General features: G+C 41.4%; 1 protein-coding gene across 2 annotated transcripts in view; it reads right to left on the bottom strand.

Moving 5' to 3' along the window:
* Window positions 1-23,212, bottom strand: part of CLSTN2 (calsyntenin 2) — an 840,356-nt gene that overhangs the window by 162,118 nt on the left and 655,026 nt on the right. For both annotated transcript variants that reach the window (XM_090056008.1, XM_090056009.1), the window contains one exon: window positions 13,199-13,348. In XM_090056008.1, coding sequence (XP_089912134.1) covers window positions 13,199-13,348 — 150 coding nt within the window. The remainder of the gene's footprint in view (window positions 1-13,198; window positions 13,349-23,212) is intronic.

The following is a 23,212-nucleotide window of genomic DNA, read 5'->3' as shown; positions in this document are numbered from 1 at the left end:
TCAGGACTGCAGTGTTGTCTTATTCACTATAATCACAATACATCTTCTCAAAAAGCAAGCAAACAAAAAAAACCCAAGCCCTCCCCTCCCCTCACCCAAAAAATCAACTTAATGTAATTCTCCAAGTCATTTTTCCAGGACAAACCCAAGTGTAACTAAGGACAACAGGAATTACTTGGATAATATATCTGCCACATCTGTGCAACTCTTACTTTTTTACATTTACATACCGTAGAGAAGTTACAAATTCCAAGAGACTTAATTTAAACAAAATATCATTATTCCACAATAATTTTTTGGTATTCATACTCCCTTGGATAGAAATATTTCTAGTATACCATGAATATTACCTATCACTGAGACATTTTAAAGCATGTATTTTGCTCCTGAACAAGTGTACTTGTCAGATAATGATCCACTAAATGGCATGCTTGCATATGTAGATTTGCAGGACTTAGTGATAAAAAAAATTGTAAAGAAAAGGATACATTTTATATTAAAGTCTCAGTCATTTGTTATTTTCAGACTAAGTTATGAGTACAAATGTCAGGAGACAGCTGATAAGCTGGATGGGCAAAATGAACCACGAGTGAGTGAGGGATGACAAATTATATGGCAAAAAGTAGCATGCTGGAACCCTTAACTTCCCATATCCAGGCAATCCAATAGTTAGGTGCATGGCTTTTATATAGAAAGGATAGCGAGAGCTGGACATGCCTGAAAAAAATACTTATAACCTTAAGTTTTTTATTGTGTATTTTGGAAAGAGATGGTTAAATTACATGGTTCCCCTGAATTAGGACCGACTGATTTACAGCTTCTCACCATGTTAATGACTGTTACTTCTTTAAAATCAGTCTGTTTTTCTGAACTAAAATAAACATTTTACTTTTTGTTTAATTTATCAGTAACTGGTCAAACTTTTGGCAGGTTGAATGTATTAGATGATCTTTGTACCAGTTTCTTTCCCTTTTTCAAAATATAACAAACATTAAGGCTGTAAAAAACATATTTTTCCTGGTAGAAAGTGTTTTGTCTCATGATCCTGCAGACATATCAAGACCATGGTCCCACTTCAAACCCCACCCCAAAGAATGCAGGATAGAATGTGCAACATTGCAGTGCACATCTGTACTGTCACTCCCTAACTGGCCTGATTGTGTACTCTCATCAGCCACCTGCTGGTGGAGGAGCAGCAATGCAACTGGGAAGGACTGTATGTGCAAATGACTGTACTGCTCCTGTTTTAATTCAGGTCATGTGTGATATATTTACATCCTGATATGCTCCCTCAGGTCTTAATATTTTAGGACATCTACCAGAGGGCTTAGAATAGCAAGTTCTGCTTTCCCTTTTCTGTCTAAATTGCTAATTCCTCAAATTTTTTTTCATTAAAAAAAAAAAAAAAAGCAGCTGATTCCTCCAAACAAAGGTTTGGCGGGGTTTGTGAGAGAGAAACGGTCAATTTCAATTAGCATCTAGATTTGAACACTTTTCAAATAAGTTTTGAAATTGGGGTTTTTTTTGTTTTTGACTTTTTTTTTTTTTCCAATAAAATATTCTGGTTCTTTATTTTAAAACTATTTTTATTTTGAAATGTAAACTAATCACTGTAAAAAAATCAAAACACTATTTTTACTGACGTGCCCTGGGGTTTGGTACACTCATGCCTAAATTTTGATTAATTTTGTTCTGATTTGGGAGATTTTTTGGAGGGGGTTGTTGGAGATTTTGTTGGGGGGGATGGAGAAATTTTGTACCTTAAAGAAACAGCATTAAGGGCACAAAAGCATAGGATACCTACACACATGCCTGGGAATGCGGTGGAGGGGATTTTAATTAGAGTGGTTCCTCGACAACCACTTGAATTAAAATGCCTCACCATCATGTATATTAAGCCCCTGGACATTTGGAAAGGGCTGTGGGACACTATCTAAACTTCATTCAATGAGGTTTAGATAAATCTCCCCCATGGCCATTTTAAAATGCATGGGAACTTAATACACTTGATAGTGAGATGACCCTGGAGCATTCTAATTAGAATGTAAAACAGGCTTAATTCATCAAGTCTGCTCTGATGCATTCTAATTAGAATGTGAACAAGCATGTGCACAGATAGCCACAAGGTCCAGATGCAAAGGAAGGATAGAAAATGAAACAAGAGATTAGCTCCATTAAATATTAAAAAATAAATATCCCACAAAAAAAAAAACAAAACACTTAGCCTATTACTAGGGATCTAGTTAAATCTTTTTGCAGATTCCGTGGAAATCGTGAGGTTAGGTGATACCCATGAAATCCACGGGGGGGGGGGGGGAAGCCTACTAAAAATAGAATGCTGGCTCCCCAGTGGGAACCAGTAGTCCTCACAACCACTGCAATCTGGCAGGAAGTGGGGACAGTGGTTACCAGCATGAAGGGAAGCAGGCAACATGACTACTGCACCCCCCATCACTGATTGGGGGGTGGTCTGTTGTCTGGCCCCATCCTTCTCCCCTAATCATCAGTGAGGAGGTAGGGCCACATGACTGACAGCCCTTTTAGCCAATGAATGGCGAGAGGCAGGGCCATATGACAGACAGCTCTCTTACCCAATCAGTTGGGGGGGGGAGGGGCCACCCAGGGGTGGATTAAGATTTATTAGAGCCCTGGGCCCCAGCAAGAGGATGGGTCCCTTTCACCTTCTGGTGCTGCCACTGCCAAGGGTAAGGCAGGACTCAGTGCCTTGTGGGGGAAGCTGAATGGACCTAGCCAGGCTGGGGCGTGGTTTGGCACATGCCTGCTTCTCCTCCCTGCTCTTCACTCTCCTTTTCCCCTGCCATGACCTGAGCAGAGCAGAGGGCAGATGAGGGCTGCCCACTGAGACCTCGGGATTCTCCACCCTGTTCCCTTTGCCTCGAGAGCTCTGCATCAGAGGTGTGCCCTCTGCCCACCTGGCAGTAAGCAGCTGATGCAGGGCTCCTGAGGAAAAGGCAGCAGAGCAGAGAGCCCTGAGCGCAGAGTCAGCAGCCTGAATCTGTCCTTCGCACAAGTCTGAGGAGGGGTACATCCCCCCCATGCCTCCATTTGGGGGTATGCACAGCTTGCCTCCTGAATGATCTGCCTGTGGCTGTGTCCTGCTTCCTGCCCTGGCCCTATGCACTTCCCTGGCTGGGCAGCACCCCCAGCCCCTGCCCCAATCTCTCTCTCAATCTGCCCTCCCCATACCCCTTCCTTCTCCCAAACCTCTTTCCCCCATATACTTACCTGCAGAGAGCTGCTCTCCACACTGCATAGCTATGTTCCAGGCCATGTGTATGCATATGACTGTGCACATGCAGACAGCACCCCCTGCATCACACTCTCAGCAGGACCCCTTACAATCTACAGTGCTGCTTGCCCGCAAGGGGAAACGTGCCATTTCCCGAGGGAGCCCACGCATCCAGGGCCCCTGACTGGCAGGGGTCCCTCAGCCAATAAGATGTGTGGGGGGCCCTGTCACGATAAACCCACAAAAATGGCAGCCATCCCCACAATCTGCCCATGAAATTGGTCACCTGCCTTCTCGAATTATGTAGATCCCTACCTATTAGTAAGGATAAGTACAGGCATATAGCATAAAGATGATAGGAGCAAGTCAGGAAGGCCAAAACACAAACTGAGATACAACTGACAAGGGAAATAGTAGGCCCCAAAAAGAATTCCATAAGTATGCTCGAAATAAGAGAATGACCTAGGAACTTTCAAATCTCACTCAACAGGGAATAGAATGTAATACTGGATGATGCAGAAAATGCTGCAGTATCTAATGCTTTTATTACTTCAGTCTTCACAAAAGAAGGCCAACTATTAGCTGATAAGCACAGTTAACCACTGGGAAAATAGATAATCAGCCTGAAGTAGGAAGAGACATGTATAGAGATTACTTAATCAGTCTGGAGATTTTTAAATCAACGATGCCAGATGAGATTCAGCCTAAAGTACTCAAATAATTGGCTGAAATAATAGCACAGCCATTAGCTATTACCTTGAAGAACTAATTGAGATTAGGTGAAGTCCCAGATGACTGGAACTGGGTAAATACAGCACTCATTTGTAAACAAGGGGACAGAGGCAACTCAACGAATTACAGACCAGTCAGCCTTGCTTTGATATCCAAAAAGATACTGGTACATATACTCAAGGAATCTATTTCTAAGTACCTAGAGTATAACAAATGAAGTAGGTTACAGTCTCCATGCTTCCTCTTCATTCCAGTGTAGAAAAATCAGCTTCTTCACTATCCATCCCAATTACTGGAAGGCTGACTTTTGGGGAAAGGATGCAAGTAAATATGGTAATATCCTAATTAATCACTTGGGAGATGGAACAGAGTCCACACTTGGTAAATTTGCAAATGGTACCAAAATGTGTGAGGGAGCAGACACTTTTGAAGACCAGATTTGGCTTCAAAATGACCTCGCTAACCTGGAGAAAGGGCATGATATAAATCAAATGAAATACAATGAAGACAAGTGCTAAGCACTGCATATAAGATGGACTGATCAAGGCCACAAATACAAACTGGGGAATGCCTGACCAGGCTGCAGTACTGCACAGCGAGATTATAGTGCAGGGAGAAGCATTATAGTGGACTGCAAACTGAATACAAGTCAACAATGAAGCAATGTTAGGAAAAAAAGCCTACAGTATACTGAAACAGGCACTTGAGCTTGGGACTTCTCAGGGGAGTACCCTAGTTCTACTCAATTAGTGCTGTCTTCAAAGACACTTTAACTTGTTATTATTAAGCTGCTGATTAGCATAGAATCTAAAAATACTCTGTTATACAAACAATGCTGTGGAGCTGAAGACAGGAATGAGTTTAAAAGTTTACATTCCAGCTATAGCTAGTCAGTCAAGGGCATGAAAAATAGAAGAGCAGTCGTCAAGCAATAAAAAAGCTGTCATTCTAATCTGATTTGGAGGAATAAATTTCATAGTAGATACTTTGCCAAGATACAAAACCATCTCTGCTTTCAAGAGTTCAATGCTTTCAGAACTGTAGGGCAGGTCAAGAATGAAGACAATGTTTCACATTTTTTTCCTCCACTTTTATCACTTCTACTTTTTGCCTCTATATTTCTATAACTGTTTTGGAAAAACTACAATTATATGTAATAACCTTCATCCTTAAGAGAATCTTTTTCATAATCTGTTTTCTATTAAACCAGATTCTCCTCTAATTGACATAAATCAGCAGCAACTCTATACAGATCAATATTTATGTGGATATGGAACCAATGCAGCCAAAAAAAATTGGGCCCGTGATTTGTCTTGTTGCATACAAAGCAAACAAAACTGTACAGGGCTACAGGTAGGTGCATCATTAGGAATGAATTCTAGGCCAGTATAAATCATAATAGCTTCATTAAAGTCAACGTCTATATAAATTTTCACTGACATAATCCTGAATCACTTACCTCTATGAATAATTGCACCTTTAAGGGGAATTTTACTTGGAAGAAGAAAGGAGGATTGAGCTTTACCTTTTTTTAGTTGATTATCAAAAACTTGTTCTACAGATATGTAGAATAACTTAATTTTAAAACAATTATTAGGTGTCCGTATCTAAATATTAGGTTTAAATTGTACATGTTAATTAAAATACAATTACCTGGTCCAAAAGAATGAGTCTGAATCTGCTCTCAGTGATATGAATCAGGAACAAATTCTACACAGGTTAATATTTACACGGCTAGGGAACCAAATTAGTGATGGGTATTAGGCTGCGATATTTCTACATTATGTGCTGGCCAAACAAAGACTGGAATATGGCAACCAAAAACAAAACAGGCCAAAATGTCCATGGAAAATTAGCAAAGGCAAAAATACTACTGTAGACAAATAGATATGATGGCGACAGTGATAGTTTGTAACTATCTTTTCCTGCTCTCTCTTTTGTTTTTGTTTTTTTTTACTAAAATAAATGTCCATAACAGCAAAGCGCCTAAACTTTTGATTTAAATTCATTCAACTTGAATAACAAGAAGAGAATAAACACTACATTGTTTGAAACTAATGGAACTGAGAACACAAGCATATGGAGACAAAGCTGTAGCTTGTTGTAAAGTTACTGGACCAATATTGTGCCTGGTTAATGCTAGTGAATACAATACAGTAACTGACTAGACATTAATTTGATTCATTAATTTCTATTTCTAAGTGTATGAAAGTAAACGAATTTTCACCTACTTAGACCCGTTTAATAACAGTTTGGCTCAAGTTTGCATTTCTAGGCAAAGTATAGAGGTTCAAAAAGTCCAAGGCAGAATTTCAGAGATTTCATAGACATTTGGGCTGGAAAGGACCTCGGAAGACCTTCGAGTCCAGCCCCCTGCCCCAGGGGCAGGAAGTCAGCTGGGGTCATAGGATCCCACAAGATAAACATCCAAATTTCTCTTCAAGGTGTTCAAAGTAGGTGCCTGAACTACCTCTGGTGGCAGGCCATTCCAGACCTTGGGGGGTCAGACAGAAAAGAAGCCTGAAACGGTCATGAAGGAGTTTGTGACCATTTGATCTTGTCATCCCTCAGGGCAGTCTGGTAAACAGATGTTCCCCCAGATCCTGGTGAGCACCCCTTATAAACTTATACGTGCCCACCAGATCACCCCTGGGCCTACGCTTTTCCAGGCTGAAGAGTGCCATAGCTCTCAGCATCTCATCATAGGGTCTGTGTCGCAGTGCACTCAGGTGTCCTGCGCCTGAGAGCGGAGACTGCTCTGGGGAGACCCCTAGTGGCAGAAAGGGGGAGGCTCAGCTGCCAGTCACCAGGGCTGCACAGGTGCTGGTTGCTGGGACAACTGGTGAAACCAGCTGACTAGGACGGGGCAGGGCTTATCCCTTCTTAAGCCCAGGTAGGAGGCCAGGAAGGCAGTCCCTCTCCAGCAGCCGTGGGAGTAGGGACTCAGCTCAGACAGAGGGGAGGACTCTGGTCATGAGAGCATCTCCTGGTCACTGCTGAGGTTGGCGGAGCCCTTCTTCCCCAGCTCCCTCACTCTCTAGTAGGGAGCAGATTTTTGTTTGACCGGACAGTCTAGTTTATTATGTTGTAGCCCAGGGGCTTTATGTTTACTGTTTTGACCGGAGGACTGGCCGAGGCTATTAGGGGTAGAGGAGGCCTCATAGGAGCTCCACGGTAGCGTGGGGCCTCCTGGCACTGGAGAGGGCGCAGCACTCTTAGGGGGCGCATTGGCCCCAGCCCAGAAACACCGGAGCGAGACGGGGGGCAGTAGGGAGTTGCCCCAGAGCGAGGGGGGGGGCAGTAGGGAGCTGCCCCGGGAGTAAAGAGGAGGGCTAGAAAACAACAAGGCCCAGGAAACCACGTCAACTCCATCTGCGAGGCTTGGGCTGTGGTGTAGGGGAGGAAAAGGAGCTGCAGGTGGTGCCCCCTGTCACTGGGACGCTGATTACAACCATCTTCTAATCAAATAAGATCAAAGCGTGGCAGGCAAGTAAGCAGGCAGTTGGCCCATTACAGGAGGGCAGATCCACTCCCAGGAAGGCTCCAGTATTGATACCCCTCTCACAGTCTGCTTTCCTGACCTCTGATCATGCACATGGCTCTTCTCTGCACCCTCTCAAGCTTCTCCACATCCTTTTTGAATTGTGGAGCCCAAAACTGGATGCAGTACTCCAGCTGCAGCCTCACCAAGCCAAGTAAAATTGGAGAATGATGTCCTGCAGTTTCCTTAAGAAGCACCTAAGGATGCAAGCCAGCATTTTGCTAGCTTTACTAGCCACAGCATCACATTGATGTCTCATGTTCATCTTGTGGTCAATCATGACCCCCAAGTCCCTTTCTTCCATAGTGCTAGCCAGTGTAGCACTGACAAGCCTATAAGCATGCTGTGAGTTTTTCTTCCCAATGTGGAAAACCTTGCATTTTTTTGGTGTTAAACACCATCAGGTTCTCATCCGGCCATTTCCTGGGCCTGTCAAGGTCAGCCTGGATTGCCTTCCTGTCCTCAGGTGTGAACGCTTTACCTTAAAGTTTGGTGTCATTGGTGAACTTGGCCAGTCCACTTCTGATACCAATGTCCACATCATTAATGAAGATGTTGAATAGTGTTGGCTCAAGGACAGAGCCTTGAGGGACCCCACTGGTCACAGTGCACCATGACAATTTGACTTCTGTCAACCACCACCCTCTGAGTCCAACCACAGAGTCAGTTCCTCAGCCAGCGGATCATGGTAAAGCAGAGGCTGCGGTCGGCCCGTTTTGCTAAGAGGTGATCATGGGATACCAGATCAAAGGCTTCTTTAAGGTCAAGATATATGACATCAATCTCTTCTCCCTTATCCAGGTGATAGGTCACTTGGTTGTAAAAGGAAATAAAATTGGTCAAACAAGACCTACCCGCAACAAACCCATGCTAGCTATCCCTCAGGACATTGCCAACGATTAAAGCTTTCCAGGTTTTTCTATGCTGTGTAGATTGAGCCAATAACAAACCAAACTGTTCAGTGTTCCAGAACAGGAGCCTCCATGGGGGGGGGAGGATTTTCCCCTGCCTGCAGCCCAGTGAGCTCCCCCACTACCAGGACAGATGGTGCATTCCCCCTCCCAAAATATCCCACCTCTCAGAGGCCAGTGAGGGGACAGGTTTGGGGTGATCCCAGCCCAGCTCACTGGACTGCAAGGGAGAGTAGGAACCCCCACCATGGGGGCTTTCCTACCCTCCCACCCATGTTGTACAGATCTGGGCAAGGGTAGTCTGTGGGGTGGGTCTGTTCCCCTGCCCCTACCCCATCCTGCCAGGCTGATAGGCACAGGCAGGAAGCAGGCTAGGCAGAGCAGTAAACAGAGACTTTACTGCCTCAGCTCTGTGACAGCTGGGAGCAGGACCAGCCCTGCTTCAGTGGAGCAGATACCACATCCCAGGGCTGCAAAGCATCATGCTGGGGGATTGCAAGGTAAATTGAGTTGGTAGGGGATCTGGGACAGAAGTTCCATAAACTAGTTTAACCTAAGCCAGTTAAATCTGATGCTACATCCTCCATCCCAGTTTATCCTAAACTGCATTTGGCCATTTTGAAAGTGGTTTATGTGCATTAAGTTTCTGTTCTGTTACAAGTTTAAACCGGTTTTCAATCACTTAAACAAATATGTGCGTGACTTCTGTCCCTAGGCCTAAGAAGGCTTCTCAATAAAACAGTTTTATCCTCTCCTGAAGAGCTCGTACATTTTGTTTGTAGGTTTGCTGTAAGCACTATAGTATTACATGAGACTAAAGTTGCTGCTAAGTTTGATGGAGACCTTTAACTATACTAGAATTATTTTCTGCCTAAGGGAAAATTGTTTAAAGAGTAGGACTAAAGTCTGTTGAATTTTGTTTGCTCTGTTATATATATTAGTCATGTGGAGTTAGCCTCAAGAAACAGGAATCAATTTGTACTTGAATTGCACTTTGTATATGCCAATTCTTTGCTGCCTTACCCCTGAGCGATTTGGGTTATTTGAAGGACATCTGTTACCTCACTGAAATTTTTAACATTAGGTTTATGTTAGGCTAACTGCTGTCCCAGTTAATGAAGATCACAAAGAGCTGAATGTTACTAGCAAAATGTTGATATCCAAATTCAGAGCATTTAGATAATAACATTTTGAAAACAAGCAAGACAAACAAATTACAAACTGAAATTAAAACAAAAACAAATTCAAGTTGGGTAGATTTTTTTCTGGTAAAAAAAACCCAGTGAGGCTAACACTACAGGCCACTTCAAATGTCATATTATAAGATATTTCTCTATTTTTTCTAGTATGGTCACAGGATCCAAGGAATGGTCTTTAGGCACCATTAAGAATATTTTACTGCTCCAAGATTACTAAAATTGATCACTGTTGTCAAAGAACATAGGAGCTATGTGACTGTGTGACAGAAAAAAGAATTGTCATCCTACATATATGTGGTTTACACATCAAATACTTTAATATAGGAATCCAATATTTTTTAAGTACCAGAAATATTCTGCATTTCCCTTTTCTCTAGCAATGAACAAAAAGGTTTACAGACTAGATACAACTTAGAAGGGAAGATATAAATAATATGCTGAGACTAAGTGGCCACTGTCTTAAATTTCTTCTTGTCCATGGAAATATAGAATTGGTAAACATTAAGTATCTCACTTGTAAAATATTATTTATCTTTGCTAAGTATCATGATCCAGTTTGGTGCTGCTAAGCACACAGAAAATGGCATGTAAGGATCTTAAAATACAGGCAGAAACATGTAATGCAGTCAGGCTAAGTGACCTGAAGAAAAATATACATAGTGAGAGATTCTGCCTTTTGTCTCACTAATGTAAAAGCAGAGTAATTCCAATGCCATGAGCTAATATGGAAGTACCTGGTGTAACTGACAGCAGAATTTAGCTCAGAGTTAACTAACAAAATTTTTCTCCATTACCTACACTGAAGACTCCGCATATAATCTTGAACTATAGCTCCTCTAAGGAACAAAGAACACAATTGTGCAAAATAGCTTACAGTAACAATATCCAACATTACAACCAATCATAATGAGGCCTAAAACTCTGTGATCACATTACTGCATACATCTTAGAGAAGTCTTGGATGTGCTGTTTTTTTTCTGGTACCCCATACTGTATATTTTTAAAGCCAATGTTTTCTCTACTAATTTTAAATAGGTATTTCCTCAGTTTAATGCATTTTCTTTTACAATCCAAAGATTGTAAAAGGATCCAGTCCATTCTCTCAATGTTATTACATTAAAATAACAGGCTGGTATCCCAATCTTCTTCGACAGTCAACACAAGTCACATACTGCTTTGATGTCTAGAACAGAGAAATATAAATTCTATATGTGAAAAGAACTAGAGTCCAACCTTTTGCTAAGACCATAAAGAGGTTAAATACATTTCATATACTATTAAGGAGGAACTTCCCCCCCACCCCAGAAACAGAGGTTACGTAAGGTTTTGTGTAATATTTTGTAGACTTCCTTTAAAATAAATTTGCTCTTAAAAATAAATTTATTTTTAAAAGCAACATAATTGTGCTATTAACATGCTGTGTATGGAGTACTGGTTGTTTTGTTTGTTTGGTTTTGAATACTTATTCAATAAAATCTGTATGTGGAATGAAGAAGTTACCAACCACCAATTGCATTATTTAGTACTTGTTTCTGAGTTTAAATTTTAGTGTAATTGCAAATAAAATCCTAGTTTAAAAGCTCTCATTTGTCTTGTATATGAAACAGAATTTTTCCTCAAGAAAACCACCTATAAAAATACCGTATTTACCCAAATCCAAGATGACCCTGAAGTTAAGCTGACCCCCAAAATAATTAGATTCCATACATGAAGAAAAATGTATAAAATTGTTATAATTTTCCATGTACAGAATCTAATTATTGGAGGTTTGCCTTAAATTTGTCCCCCTCACCACTGCAGTGGGAAAATCAATGGTAGTGGGATAGGCAGTGCAGGACAGACAGTAGGGCAGCAGACCCTTACCACCTGTCCCTCACTTGTGCCTGCCCTCTCCTGCAGTTTCTGCTCCTATCCCCCTCCTCCAGCCCCACATAGCTTCGCCACCCCCTCCAACTTCTTACCCTTACCCTGGCACCCTCCCCACTCCAGCCTGGGGCACAGGGCACAGCCTCAGCCAGCACTGCTGCTACCGGGCTGGGCTGAGACCATCTTCCATACTCCAAGCTGAAGCAGGGATGGTGCCTACTGTGGTGGAGCTAGGATAAGCAATTGTGGGGAGGGGGTCTGTAGTAGTGCAAGAGGCTATGGGGTTGGAGAGAAGATGCATGAGGGAAAAGGGGAGTACAGAGGGAGAATAGGGTATGAGGAGCAGGGCCTTAAGGCTACAGGAGGAGAGGCAGGGATTGCAAAGGTGGCATGGAGGGCACTCAACAGCTATGCATTTGGCCCTGATACAGGGTTGGGGTGAGAGCTGGAGTTGCAGCAGCTGCCTGTTCTCCAGGCACCCACCTTATAATAGCTTCTAAGACAAGGGACTCACCACCATACACACATTTGATGGGGAAAAAAAACATTTTACTTGATTCCAAGATGAGGATATGCCATATTGCTTTCTTTTGGATACTTGCTTATCTTTAGAAAAGATGTCCTTCATTTGCTCTGGACACATGTACAATAGAAGTGTACAATTCCTAATCATGAAAGTGTGGTTCTGTTCTAAATAATCACTCCAAAAACCAAATAATCATTTATGGATGTATTGTATCCAATGACTTCCTGACCCAGTGTACTCAGCTTCCAAGGAAAAAGTTGTTTCTCATAATTGTTATCTCTATGACACTCAAGATGGCTTCTCTCTTTTCTCATGTATCCTTACTAATAATTAAGATTGGGAAGGCTAAATTTAGACCCTACTTATACCTGCAGATTCTGTTTACATTGGTTACTTATATAATCCTCATGAACAGGAGCTAAGCTGTCTTTTTTTGCAATTCTTTATCCTCAAGACAACCAAGGGAATAGTTATTACCCCTATTTTATAGACAGGGAGCCATGGTATAGGGATTAATACAAGGATTCACAATTTATGTTTCTTAATTGGTGTTTGGTTTTTTACTTCCTTTGTGGATTGGGTGCCGATTTGACCCATAGTCACACAGGACATCCATTGCCAAGTATGAAATTGAACCTGTATCTCCCAAGGTTCAAGACATAACCCAAACATCACCCCATCCTTCCACCTCATTTCCTGTAGAACATGCCCTTATTGATGTGCCTGTAGAAATACAGCAATGGGGCCAATTGGTTAATACTAACTGGAAGAAACTGATATGAATAGTTCTGTTGACACTGCACTAACTTAAATCAGCCTTGCTTGTTCTATCCTAGCCTTATGGGCTTTAGATAGTCTTATACAAAAATGAAAAGAAAAGTTATTTTTGAACCTCAAAATAGATCTTGGATTACATTTCAGGAGAGGGTTTAAAATTAGGATTTTATGTAACCTGAGTCTTTTGATCCAACTAGTGGAGAATCACTTATTTCTGAGTCATGTGGCCATATAAACCAGGTTGGAGTGACAACCCAAGCATTTGCCTGGTGTTGTATTCAGTAAAAAATATAAACATCTAATAATTTTCCTTATCAGTGCAAAGGATATAAGACACTATCTATTGTACAAAGGCAAATGGGAAGAAATCCAGTGATAGAAATTATCAAACCCTACCTTGCCACCCTGGTTTACAAACTGGTTTGACGTCCACTCGTACTAACACATCTTCTGTTGCACGTTTCTGCCCACAGTCAAAAGCAGTTACCATTATCTCATACAGGTGCTGTTTATCATAGCTCAGCTTCTCAGTGGTTCTGATATTACCTGGAAAAAAGAAAGGACCCAGAAATTACTAATTGGTGAAGTTTATATAATCTCCCAACAATTAAAGCCTAGTAAAGTGGGCCTTTGGTAAGAATGTCATTGGAATCAACAAGCGTTCTATATGCAAGAAAATTATAAGAAATGGCTCTGAATATTCTTCTAAGATATACTCAAAATAAAAGGAAATATATCAGAGTTATGTATAATTGTTATTTGTGTTGGGTATTTATACATTTCTATAAAAACAACCCCCCCCCCAAAACAACAACAACAAAAACATATATGCAAAGGCACTTTTTAAAAGTAAGATTCAAGATATAAACAGAGCTAACAACTTTATATGTGGTTTTATATTAGTAGGTGAAACTTCAGTCCTCTCATGAGCACTGATTAGTATCTATTTCACACCACATATCTCAAATTCTATGCATGGATGCTCATGGGTGTACATGTGAGAAGGGAGCTGAAATTGGGTAGTCAGGGCGGGGAGACAATTCAAGCTATTTGTCTACTACTGTGCAGAGATGACAGGGAAAAGACATTACAGCCTATCTTAAAAAATTCTTTCTGCTCAGCTGCTTTTACATATAGGAACCTCTTTAAATATAGGACTTCTATTTCTACAGGGATTAGGAGGTCTAGCATTATCATCATCATGTACATAACAAAGCTCATCTGCTACTTAAATAAGTGCTTTGCTACTAGAAAGAATAAGTCAACAAAAAAGCCATCTGCCAAATCTGACTGACACAGAAAGGTGAAAAATTTCCAGTTAACAAGAAATGATATACTGTGCATGAAAATGGCAACATCTTTCTTAGTCACTACTAGAGAACTGCCATTCTAAAGATGAAGCTAATTAATGAGGTCAACATTTCACTTCAGTTCATTTATGCTAAAAAGCAGTCTTCATTCAAATTGCAACTTGGAAATGTTTAATATATATTTCACATGTTTCGTCTAACATGTTCCTTAACCAAGAATATGCTAATTAAAAATAAATAAATAAATCACACTCGCATCCTAAATTTAAACTTACTGTAAATGGAAATAGATATACACATAATATCATCACATCATAAATGTTTGTAACCATTGATATGAAATAATGTACTACAGAATCAAGTACTCTGATCAAAATTTTAAAACCTGGACACCAGAATTCATGCAACTTTTAAGACATAAACAAACAGTATGATTGTCAAATACACTGACCAGGAGTCACATATTTGAACATGCTGGCCTTTGCTGGCTTTTCAGTAAAATTACAGGGGGGAACAAACCCTAAAAATTAACCATAGGTGAAAAGCTCAGTTTTAAAATCTGGCCCCTCTATTTTTCATTGCAATAGTATGAATTTTGCAAGTAACTGCCATTTTGGTATGAAGATTTAGTCATTTTTGAGCACAAATGACACCAATAGTGTGTGGGGGGGAGGTGGGACTATGTATGCAGAATTGGAGATCTAGCATGTAAGAGGAAGCAGGCATAGGATTGGTGAAGTGTGCTTCTTTTGCATTATCCCCTAAAATACAAGGAAACCTCTGAACTGTAATCTGGATCTTGAGCCAGACCACACTGACCCTTTGGTTTTTAGCTATCACTTCATATTTCCTTAGTGATGTACATTAATAAAACTCTCACAAAAGCCATAGGATAGGGAAGCACAATGTGGTCTGCCATTCATTCATTCTTATTCCATGAACATCAACAATGTAAAAAGATTTGAAAAGAAAAACTGAGAATCAAATTATTCTTCATCACAAATTGCATCCTCAGTGAGCAGCAATTCATTGATCTCTGCACACACTGTCCATTTCGCAGCTGGCAGATATGCTTCAAGATCAATTCCCACTAGTGATACCCTCCACTGGAATGTGGCTCAATATAGTTTGAGTTGTACACTCCTGGTTTAGAGGGTCTGTAGGAAAAGGCTGTCATCCTGGTCAGGGAGCAAAATGGACTCTTCCTGGACACTTTGAACCAAATCTCTCTACGTTTAATTTTCCCCCACCTCAGGCTGTAACAGAAATATTTTATGGATACTAGGCAGAGGTGATCCCAGCAGGGTGAAGGGCCCGGGGCAAAGCAGTCTGTGCAGGCCCCCATCCCCATGCCATGGCACACTTATGCAGGGGAGTGAAAGCCCTGGCACACCAGACACAGTGGGACGGGTGGAAGCCAGAACAAGCAAAGACTGCCCAACCCGCCAAGCAGGCAGGAGGCCTCTGTTTCAAAAGTTGCAGCTGTAGCCTCTCTACCCAGCTCTGTGGGGCCCCTCAAAGCATGGGTCCCAGGGCGGTTGCCCCAATTCGCACCCCCCAGGGATGGTTCTGATACTAAGGGCGGTGTTAGACATTACCTTTCCCATGTGTTAAATACTCTTAAGATAGGAGGGTTTACAGGTTAAGGCCAGGAAAAAAAGAAATAAGTACCTTCTGAGCATTTCAAAGTTATGCCTCTTTGGGAAAGGACTATCTCCACCCGGTATAAGGCAGCTCATGTTGCAATAACATCAGTCTGCTCCATAGGGCCAATATCCACACCTTGTAGTCCTCCAGTATCCCAGGATGCACTTCTCTTAGCCCTCCCTCACATGTGGATGAACTATCTTTCATAACTGTACTGCCCTGGGCTGACAGGCTCAGAGAATGCCAGACAGTTGTGGGTGAGAAGCAAGCTGAGGAAAGGGGCTAGGAGGAGGGGGAGGCAGGTAAGAAGGGAGTCTCTGGAGAGCCAGATAGCTATGGGGAAGACTTGGCAGCTCTTAACTACGACCCTGCTTGCCAGCCATTTAACAGCAAATCAAAGCTGGGCATGTTAAAGAGGGTATTAACCCTTAATGTGCAACTGCTCAGTCATAGTATGTGGTAACTTTACTACCTAATATTCTTTAGCATATGAAAACTGTAAAGTGTAACAACACCTTAATCCAATTTCTTTAGAATTCTTCCAAATGTTAACTACCTGACTTTTTCCAGCTCAACCAATCAATAAGCCTCAGGAAGGGGTTACCTCAGGTCATCCTTTTCTATATCCAGAGTTTGATCTTTGAAAAGTTTGCCAGAAGTCCATTGAAGCCAGTGGACAACTTTCACATTAGGTCTTAAGAGGGCTTCTGCCCTCCGATCTAGCTATTGCCATCTTTTGGTACAAATCTTTAATAGGTTCCTTATAGTCGTACTAGGTAGTTTCTTGGGCTGTTAGTGAGAACTGCCCTCTACCCACACATTGATATTTTCAATTTTATGTGATAAAAGTAGACATACTTTTGTCTGGTATCTATAGCAATAAGCTGGAGAACAAGGGTGTGTCTCCTGTCCTCCTCCTTCCTTAACCTCTTCCCTGTCAAACTATGAAGATATACACACTCCATTACAATCCCTATGTTACAAAGAGGGAAATAAAATGTTTGAATGATTGACCGCATAGGTTTCAGATATTACTTGCTCCGAGTCCACTTTACTAAAATCGCCATGGATAGGAATGTATTCAGCTTAGTAGGTTCTTCTTTCCACCATGAATGAGACAACATACACTTCTCAGTTATGTTCTAATGTTAATGTCAAATATGGCATTAACTATGAATATAAGGCACAAGCAATATATTTCTTCAGTTGCGTGATTAGTTCTTGGCGAGGGGGATTTTGGTGGAATGCTGTCATTTTATTCACGCATTTAGTATCTGTTCCTTTTTACCCCTTTCCGGCTACATTTTATTAACATTTCTTCTATGCATATTCTTTTGCCCCTGCTCCTTTTGTTCTCTTTACTATTGTTTTACTCTGCAACCTGTGGTGCTAATCCTCAAGATGCCAAAGTTCGGTAAATTAACATTAGCAGCCAGCTGGAATTTGCTTGGCACATTAACTGTCTTCTAAGATTTATAAATCATTAAAATGTATTTGTATTTCATTAAAGCTATCTTCCAAGATTTGTATTTCATTACACTCTTTTAAGATTTGCATTTCAAGGATCGTGAATATTTAGTTTTTATTCTTAGAAGGTCATTTGAATGTCTTCTAAATGATTCTAGGTAGTTTATTGATTTTCTAATTATTCTTTGTTTCTGGTACCTCTGATAGCTATAGCTTTGTTACTTTGTTATTTGACAATTTAAATCAATAAGATTTTTTAACATAAACAAAGGAGGGAAGATTATAAAAACAGATTGATGAGTGCTCTAGAAAAGGTATGTTGGGAATTTCTGTTTATTACACTTCATATAAGAGCACAGGAAATGAAATTGAAAGGTCAAAGGCCAACCTAAGTCAAGCAACTCATACACAGGATGATTGTGGTATGTCAGGTTTTGTAGCCAATGGCACAAGGAGTGATGTGGGTCACAATACACCCAGTTGCCTTTGATATCTAGTTGATTTGAGCTGGGGCAATCAACTAACAAGTAGGTTAACTGGGACCAGAGGGACCAAACTTTGGTATAAATCCAGAGCAAGGCTTGAATTTGCATCTGTGGAGAAGTAGCAAAGACATCTTAATGTTTCTGCCTCCACACTTCACTGATGAAAGAAGGGACATTTACTTCTGGTAGAAGCAAGCAATTAATCATATGATTCATATATAGCTCACAGAACTGGGGGCTGTCCAATGATATGACCAAGTCTGAAAATTCACAATACTCAAACTCTCCCCACCCCCGCCAGAAAGAGCTATCTATTTATATGGATAACAGTGTGTCCAGAATTATAACAGTAAACATTTTTAAAAAGACACAGAACTACCAAACCAGGGACAAGAAGTTCATAAATCTCTTGTTTCCCAGGACAAAACGTATTCTAACTGTCAGGAGTCAACTACTAGGGACAAGCCCCACACAGCCCATAAATTCCCATAACAGGGTTCCACATAACTTTTTGTGAAGCAGTCCATACAAATCTCACTTGATGACAGCACAGCAAACAAACTAGCCACCTGATCTGATCTACTCTGGCAGTTTCTATGCTCCCATACCCAGTACATCAGAGTTGTTCCTTACATTTCATTTGTGTCTACTGTTTAAACAGATATAAAATAGGAGATTTCACAACTGCTGCAAGACAGTGAAGGATTTTTTCTGCTGCACTAGTGCCCATTAGCATCAACCATTACTTTTGGGGAGCAGCAGCTGAATATGAAATTGAGGTCTATTTGATTTTCAGAACAGTGTTGGAGGTTGTCACAGAGCAGGATCCCTCAGGGTAGCCGTAATGCCCCTGGTGGCTCTGCGACCATAACAGTTCCACACCAAGGATGCCGTCTCATCTTTCCTGCCATGTCTTGCTGGTAAAATAAATCAGGAGTCTGCCCACGGGCCTTCAGTTGGCCTCACTAGAACTCACTGGTCCTTGAGCCCCTTACTGGACCTCTCTTCAATACCATGCCGCATTGGACACCTCAAGCCTTATGGGCTAATTGCATGACTCCAAACCTCCCTTTTACCATACCATATGCCCTGCAGCTATTATAACTGTTGTCACCTCTGTTGGGTCCTCAGCCATTGCCCCTTTAATCTGGCTAGCCTAGGCCCACTGGGTTGGATCTGGCTTTAGCTCCACTCACTCTCTTCCGATCCTTGGGCTCCTGGCCCCATGTGAGGACACCCCTCTGGTACCAGGCTCCCTGACCCTGTCTGCTGTGCCCCTCTGGCACTGGGATTACTGGCCCCTGTGTAGCTATGCCCCTTTGGTGCTGGGCCCATGGCCCCTGTCTGGCTGCTCCCTTCTGGCACCAGGCCTGCTGGCCCTGTGCCTTGCACCCTCTGCCTGTTGCAGACTTTTCTAACTGCTTGAGCCCTGCACCCACTTCTGGCAGCGCTCAAAAGGATTCCATGCTGCACTCTGGGCACTAATGAGGCCACTGTACCTCCTCTTACAGCCTCATCCCAAACCTCCAGTACAAACAATAACACAAACATAAGTCCCAGGGCTATAACATAACATTAACAATGAAGGCAGTTCTCTGCCTCCTTAAGAAAGTAAATTTCCACCCCTGAGATAGCATGCCCCCTAGCCCTGGGTACCTTGTGAGCTCTTGGAGGTTTACTGCACTCAGAGGTAGCAAAATGTCACAGGGGAGCTCTTGTGCAAGACCTCCTTCCCCTGGTAGTTGCCAGAGAAAGTGAACTCTGCCAGTCCCAGCCCTGAGCTTATATGCTCTGAGGGCCCTGCCTCCTTCCAGTCACCTGACCACCTGCAGGTGCCAGCTATTTACCTCATTAGCCTGTTATTCAGGTAACCTACAGCTGTAGAGCTCTGCCTAACCTGCAGGGCCCCTTTGCTAGGCTGCTTCTGGAGCAAGCACACCTTAGTGCCTTGTGACAGAGGGTCTGCTGTGAAGGTACAAGTAAAATGATTTCCCTAAGTCATATAGCAAGGCACAGCCATGAACAGAATGTATGACTAGAAATAGATGTCACCAAACAAGATGGATCAGCATGCTGTGATATGTCCAAGGACAGCGGATCTGCTAGATTGGGTGAAACGCATATCATCTTTTATCCCACTGCTTCCTTGTACTTAATACATGCAAAAATGGTAGGAAAAGTAGTAAAGATAGCAATTTTTTGTAGTACAATGTTATTACAACAGATCTATGAGTTACACTTTAATTTTCAGTTTAATATTGATTTGGTTCCTTTTTTTTTCTTGTTGGGGTTTTTTTTTTTTTTTTTTTTTGGAGAGAGAGAGAAAAGAGCTATCAAATTGGTCATCACATTTTTCTGCTAAGAGGAAAACATACAAGCCAGCCAGCCAGCTTGTTAAAAATGTCATATCTTGCAACTTCAGCCACAGTTCTTCATGCAGCAATGCATGAATTTGCTTACTATAAAATTATTTTATTTTATGGCCAATAGTTCATTACCTACAAAACTAAGTTCATCATACAAAAAGTATCTCCCTTTTATTGTTAAATAAAATTTCCCTTTTATTCATATTATGGTTTCATCACATGGATGTAATTTTGTTCAGCAGGAAATTACAGACCCACAATCAAAGGCATTTTATGTAAATGAGCTATAGGGACAGATTCTTAGTTGGTATAAATTCATATAACTTCACTGACTTCTAATGAAGCTACAGAACTGATTTATACCAATCTGGCTTATATTGTTCTGCCATTTTCATAACTTGAATTTCACATGGCAAATAGCATCTAGTTCTCCCCTAAATTTGATTGCACTGCTCATTTCACAGATGGTTAAAAAAAAAGAATCTAATGATTAGTAACATCATTACTAAAAAAAAGTCAATTGCCTTCTGAGTAAACATGGATATGAAGCAGCATCTCAAACACAGAATACATTCCACAATCCTGAGATATAATATAATACAGTTTAGAGATGTGATGCATGTCTCTAAGGTATATCTACAAGTTGCAAAGATTCAGATTCAAAGGAAATCCTGATTATCAGACAGACATTTTCCCAACCTACCTTTCAGATCGAATGCATGTAACATTATTTCATATCTGCTTAGGACAAAAGATTCACTTTTCAAATACACAATGGCATCCAGGGTTTCTTTAATGTGAATTGCACCCCACATCCTGTTACTGAAATCTAAATACAAAGAAAGATTGTATCCACTGGATACCTTTGCACCTCTCCTGTGTCAGACATCGTAATCCGAGTAGGACAGATATTCTAAACATTGCAATGACTCATGGCTCATATAAACTCTCCCTCCCTTTCATTGTTCTACCAGTAGAGTAAGAACTATCAGCTCTTTCAATTCAATCAACCCTATAACTCTTAAATAATGGACAGAATGTTGCCTATTTTTAATTGAAGTACATTTCTAGCCCTATTGATTGTACAGAACAACTTGAAAACATGAGCCCTAAGAGTTTGTAAGCCAGAGGAGAAATAAAATATGTATTATTTTTGTAAAACTACATGATTTCTTTTTTCAACCTGACACATGCTTGAATGCTTGTGGTTGATGGCAATTAGTAAAAGTATGTGAGATGTGCGTGCCCTAAGATAACCCATAATGGGTTACTAAATAAAATGAAAGGAGGAATGAATGGAAGGAAAAACATCATAGGAAAGTAGAACTGGAGGTCATCTGGTCCAACTTACTGCTCAAAGCCCGTTCATCCCTGACTAAACCAACTCAATCAAGTCTGTCTAACCTACTCTTGAAAAAGTTTCCAGGGATATGCATGGCTGACTTACTGTTCTTTGTTGGTGTTTGTTTTGCAACATTTTTTTCAGGAGTCTTACTTCACTGTTATCTTTGTGACTGAGTTTCATCTCACTCCCTTAGCCTACCAGGCTCCCGGGCATTTGCACGGTCTCCCAGACATCCCCTGTAGTCTCCAAATGCCCCTATTGCCATACCCAATCCTCTAGTCCTGCAATTCTCACTCTCTCCTGAGCATGCAGTCTTGATCTAGCCCAAGCAGAGCCCAGCCTCAGTATACAGAACCTCTTCACTCAGCATTCAGAGTCAAGCTGGCTCCCTGGCTTGAGAACCAAGGTTACACCTCCTGAGCTCCACCCCTTCCAGTCACATGTTCTTCTGACAAGTCAAAGGTGTGTCCCCTTAGCTTAGTGAACAGCCTGCTCCCATCTCCTGCAGTTTGCTCAGCTTAGCTGCAGTCATTGTCCTTAGGCCTGCCCATAGCTCTGCAAGTGCCTTGAGATCCTTTCAATGGTGCTGAAGGTTGGCAAACAATGTTAGCACTGTTTGGTGTGCAGACATGATTCACAAGCCAAGATTTCAAATAGGAATCCATGGTGTTAAAATATTTTGACCTGCTATAGAGTGAGTTCTTGATAGCAGAAGAATTTCTACGACTTTCCTGTATTCAAGAATTGAGAAAAAATTAATAGTAGACATTTTCTGAGGGATGTTTTGAGTCTATTGAAGGGAGCCTTGAGCCTGAGAAAGTTGAGAACTACTGGCTTAACCTTTGTTCAACACTAGCCAAAGTACCCGGCTTCGTCTGGGTTGCAGTAATCAGATGTTCATGTTTTATAAATAAAATATTTGAATTCTATTTTCCCCCTAGTAATAAGCTGTGTGTATGTGTTTAGTTTTATATCCTATTTTACTTGTGTGATATGGCTTAATACTGTGGCTTTCGGTTATACCAAAAATCTATAACAGTTGAACATTTAAATATATTAAACAACTGAATTGTGAGGCAGAATTATTTATTTACTTTTTTAAGACTTTAGCAGAGCACTGAGGATTTCACATCACATTTTTCTATCCCAGTTTTTGATACCAGGTGTTTGATACTTTTTTATTTGTGTAGAGCTACAAGATAGACAATGTTGCATGTTTTGCCATCTGGTGCCAAGACCAAAAGGTTTTTGCCATTGCCAACTCTGGAACAACCAACATAGAGTTGGCCATGAGAAAAGCATGGGCTTCACAGGTTGGGGCCAACAACTTTGAGTGATTGTCCCTGAGCCTTGTTGATGCTCATAGCAAAACTGAGGCAGATCAGGAACTGGAGCCATTTAAATTGAAATGGCAGGTGAGAGGGAATGACTGGAATGCGTGGAATGAAGACATCCTGTCCCGCTGCATGGCCAGTTATGGTGGCTTCAATGACACATGTGGCATGAGCTTTTTGACAGCCAATCATGTTCCATTGCGGAGTGCTGGTGGGTCCAGATTCCTGAGAAGAATGTTGGGTGCACCAATCTTGAGCTCCAGATTGTATGAAGGCACACCTGGTGGTTCGAGAGAGTTCAGAAATTCTGTTGGGTAGTTGACTGCCTCATCGGTGTCCACTGACTTGCATTTTTGCACAGTGCCAGGCAATTGACTGAATCATCTGTTTATGGTATTGACCGAATCATTTTTTGGTGCCAGGATGACTCTTTGGCATAGGCACTTGCAGTCATGA

This window comes from Crocodylus siamensis, chromosome 6 (genome assembly GCF_052110815.1).
Source record: "Crocodylus siamensis isolate JL-2025a chromosome 6, ASM5211081v1, whole genome shotgun sequence".
NCBI classification, from domain to species: domain Eukaryota; kingdom Metazoa; phylum Chordata; order Crocodylia; family Crocodylidae; genus Crocodylus; species Crocodylus siamensis.
The sequence above is the reverse complement of the archived record's forward strand: the minus strand, read 5'-3'. Positions and strand labels throughout refer to the sequence as shown.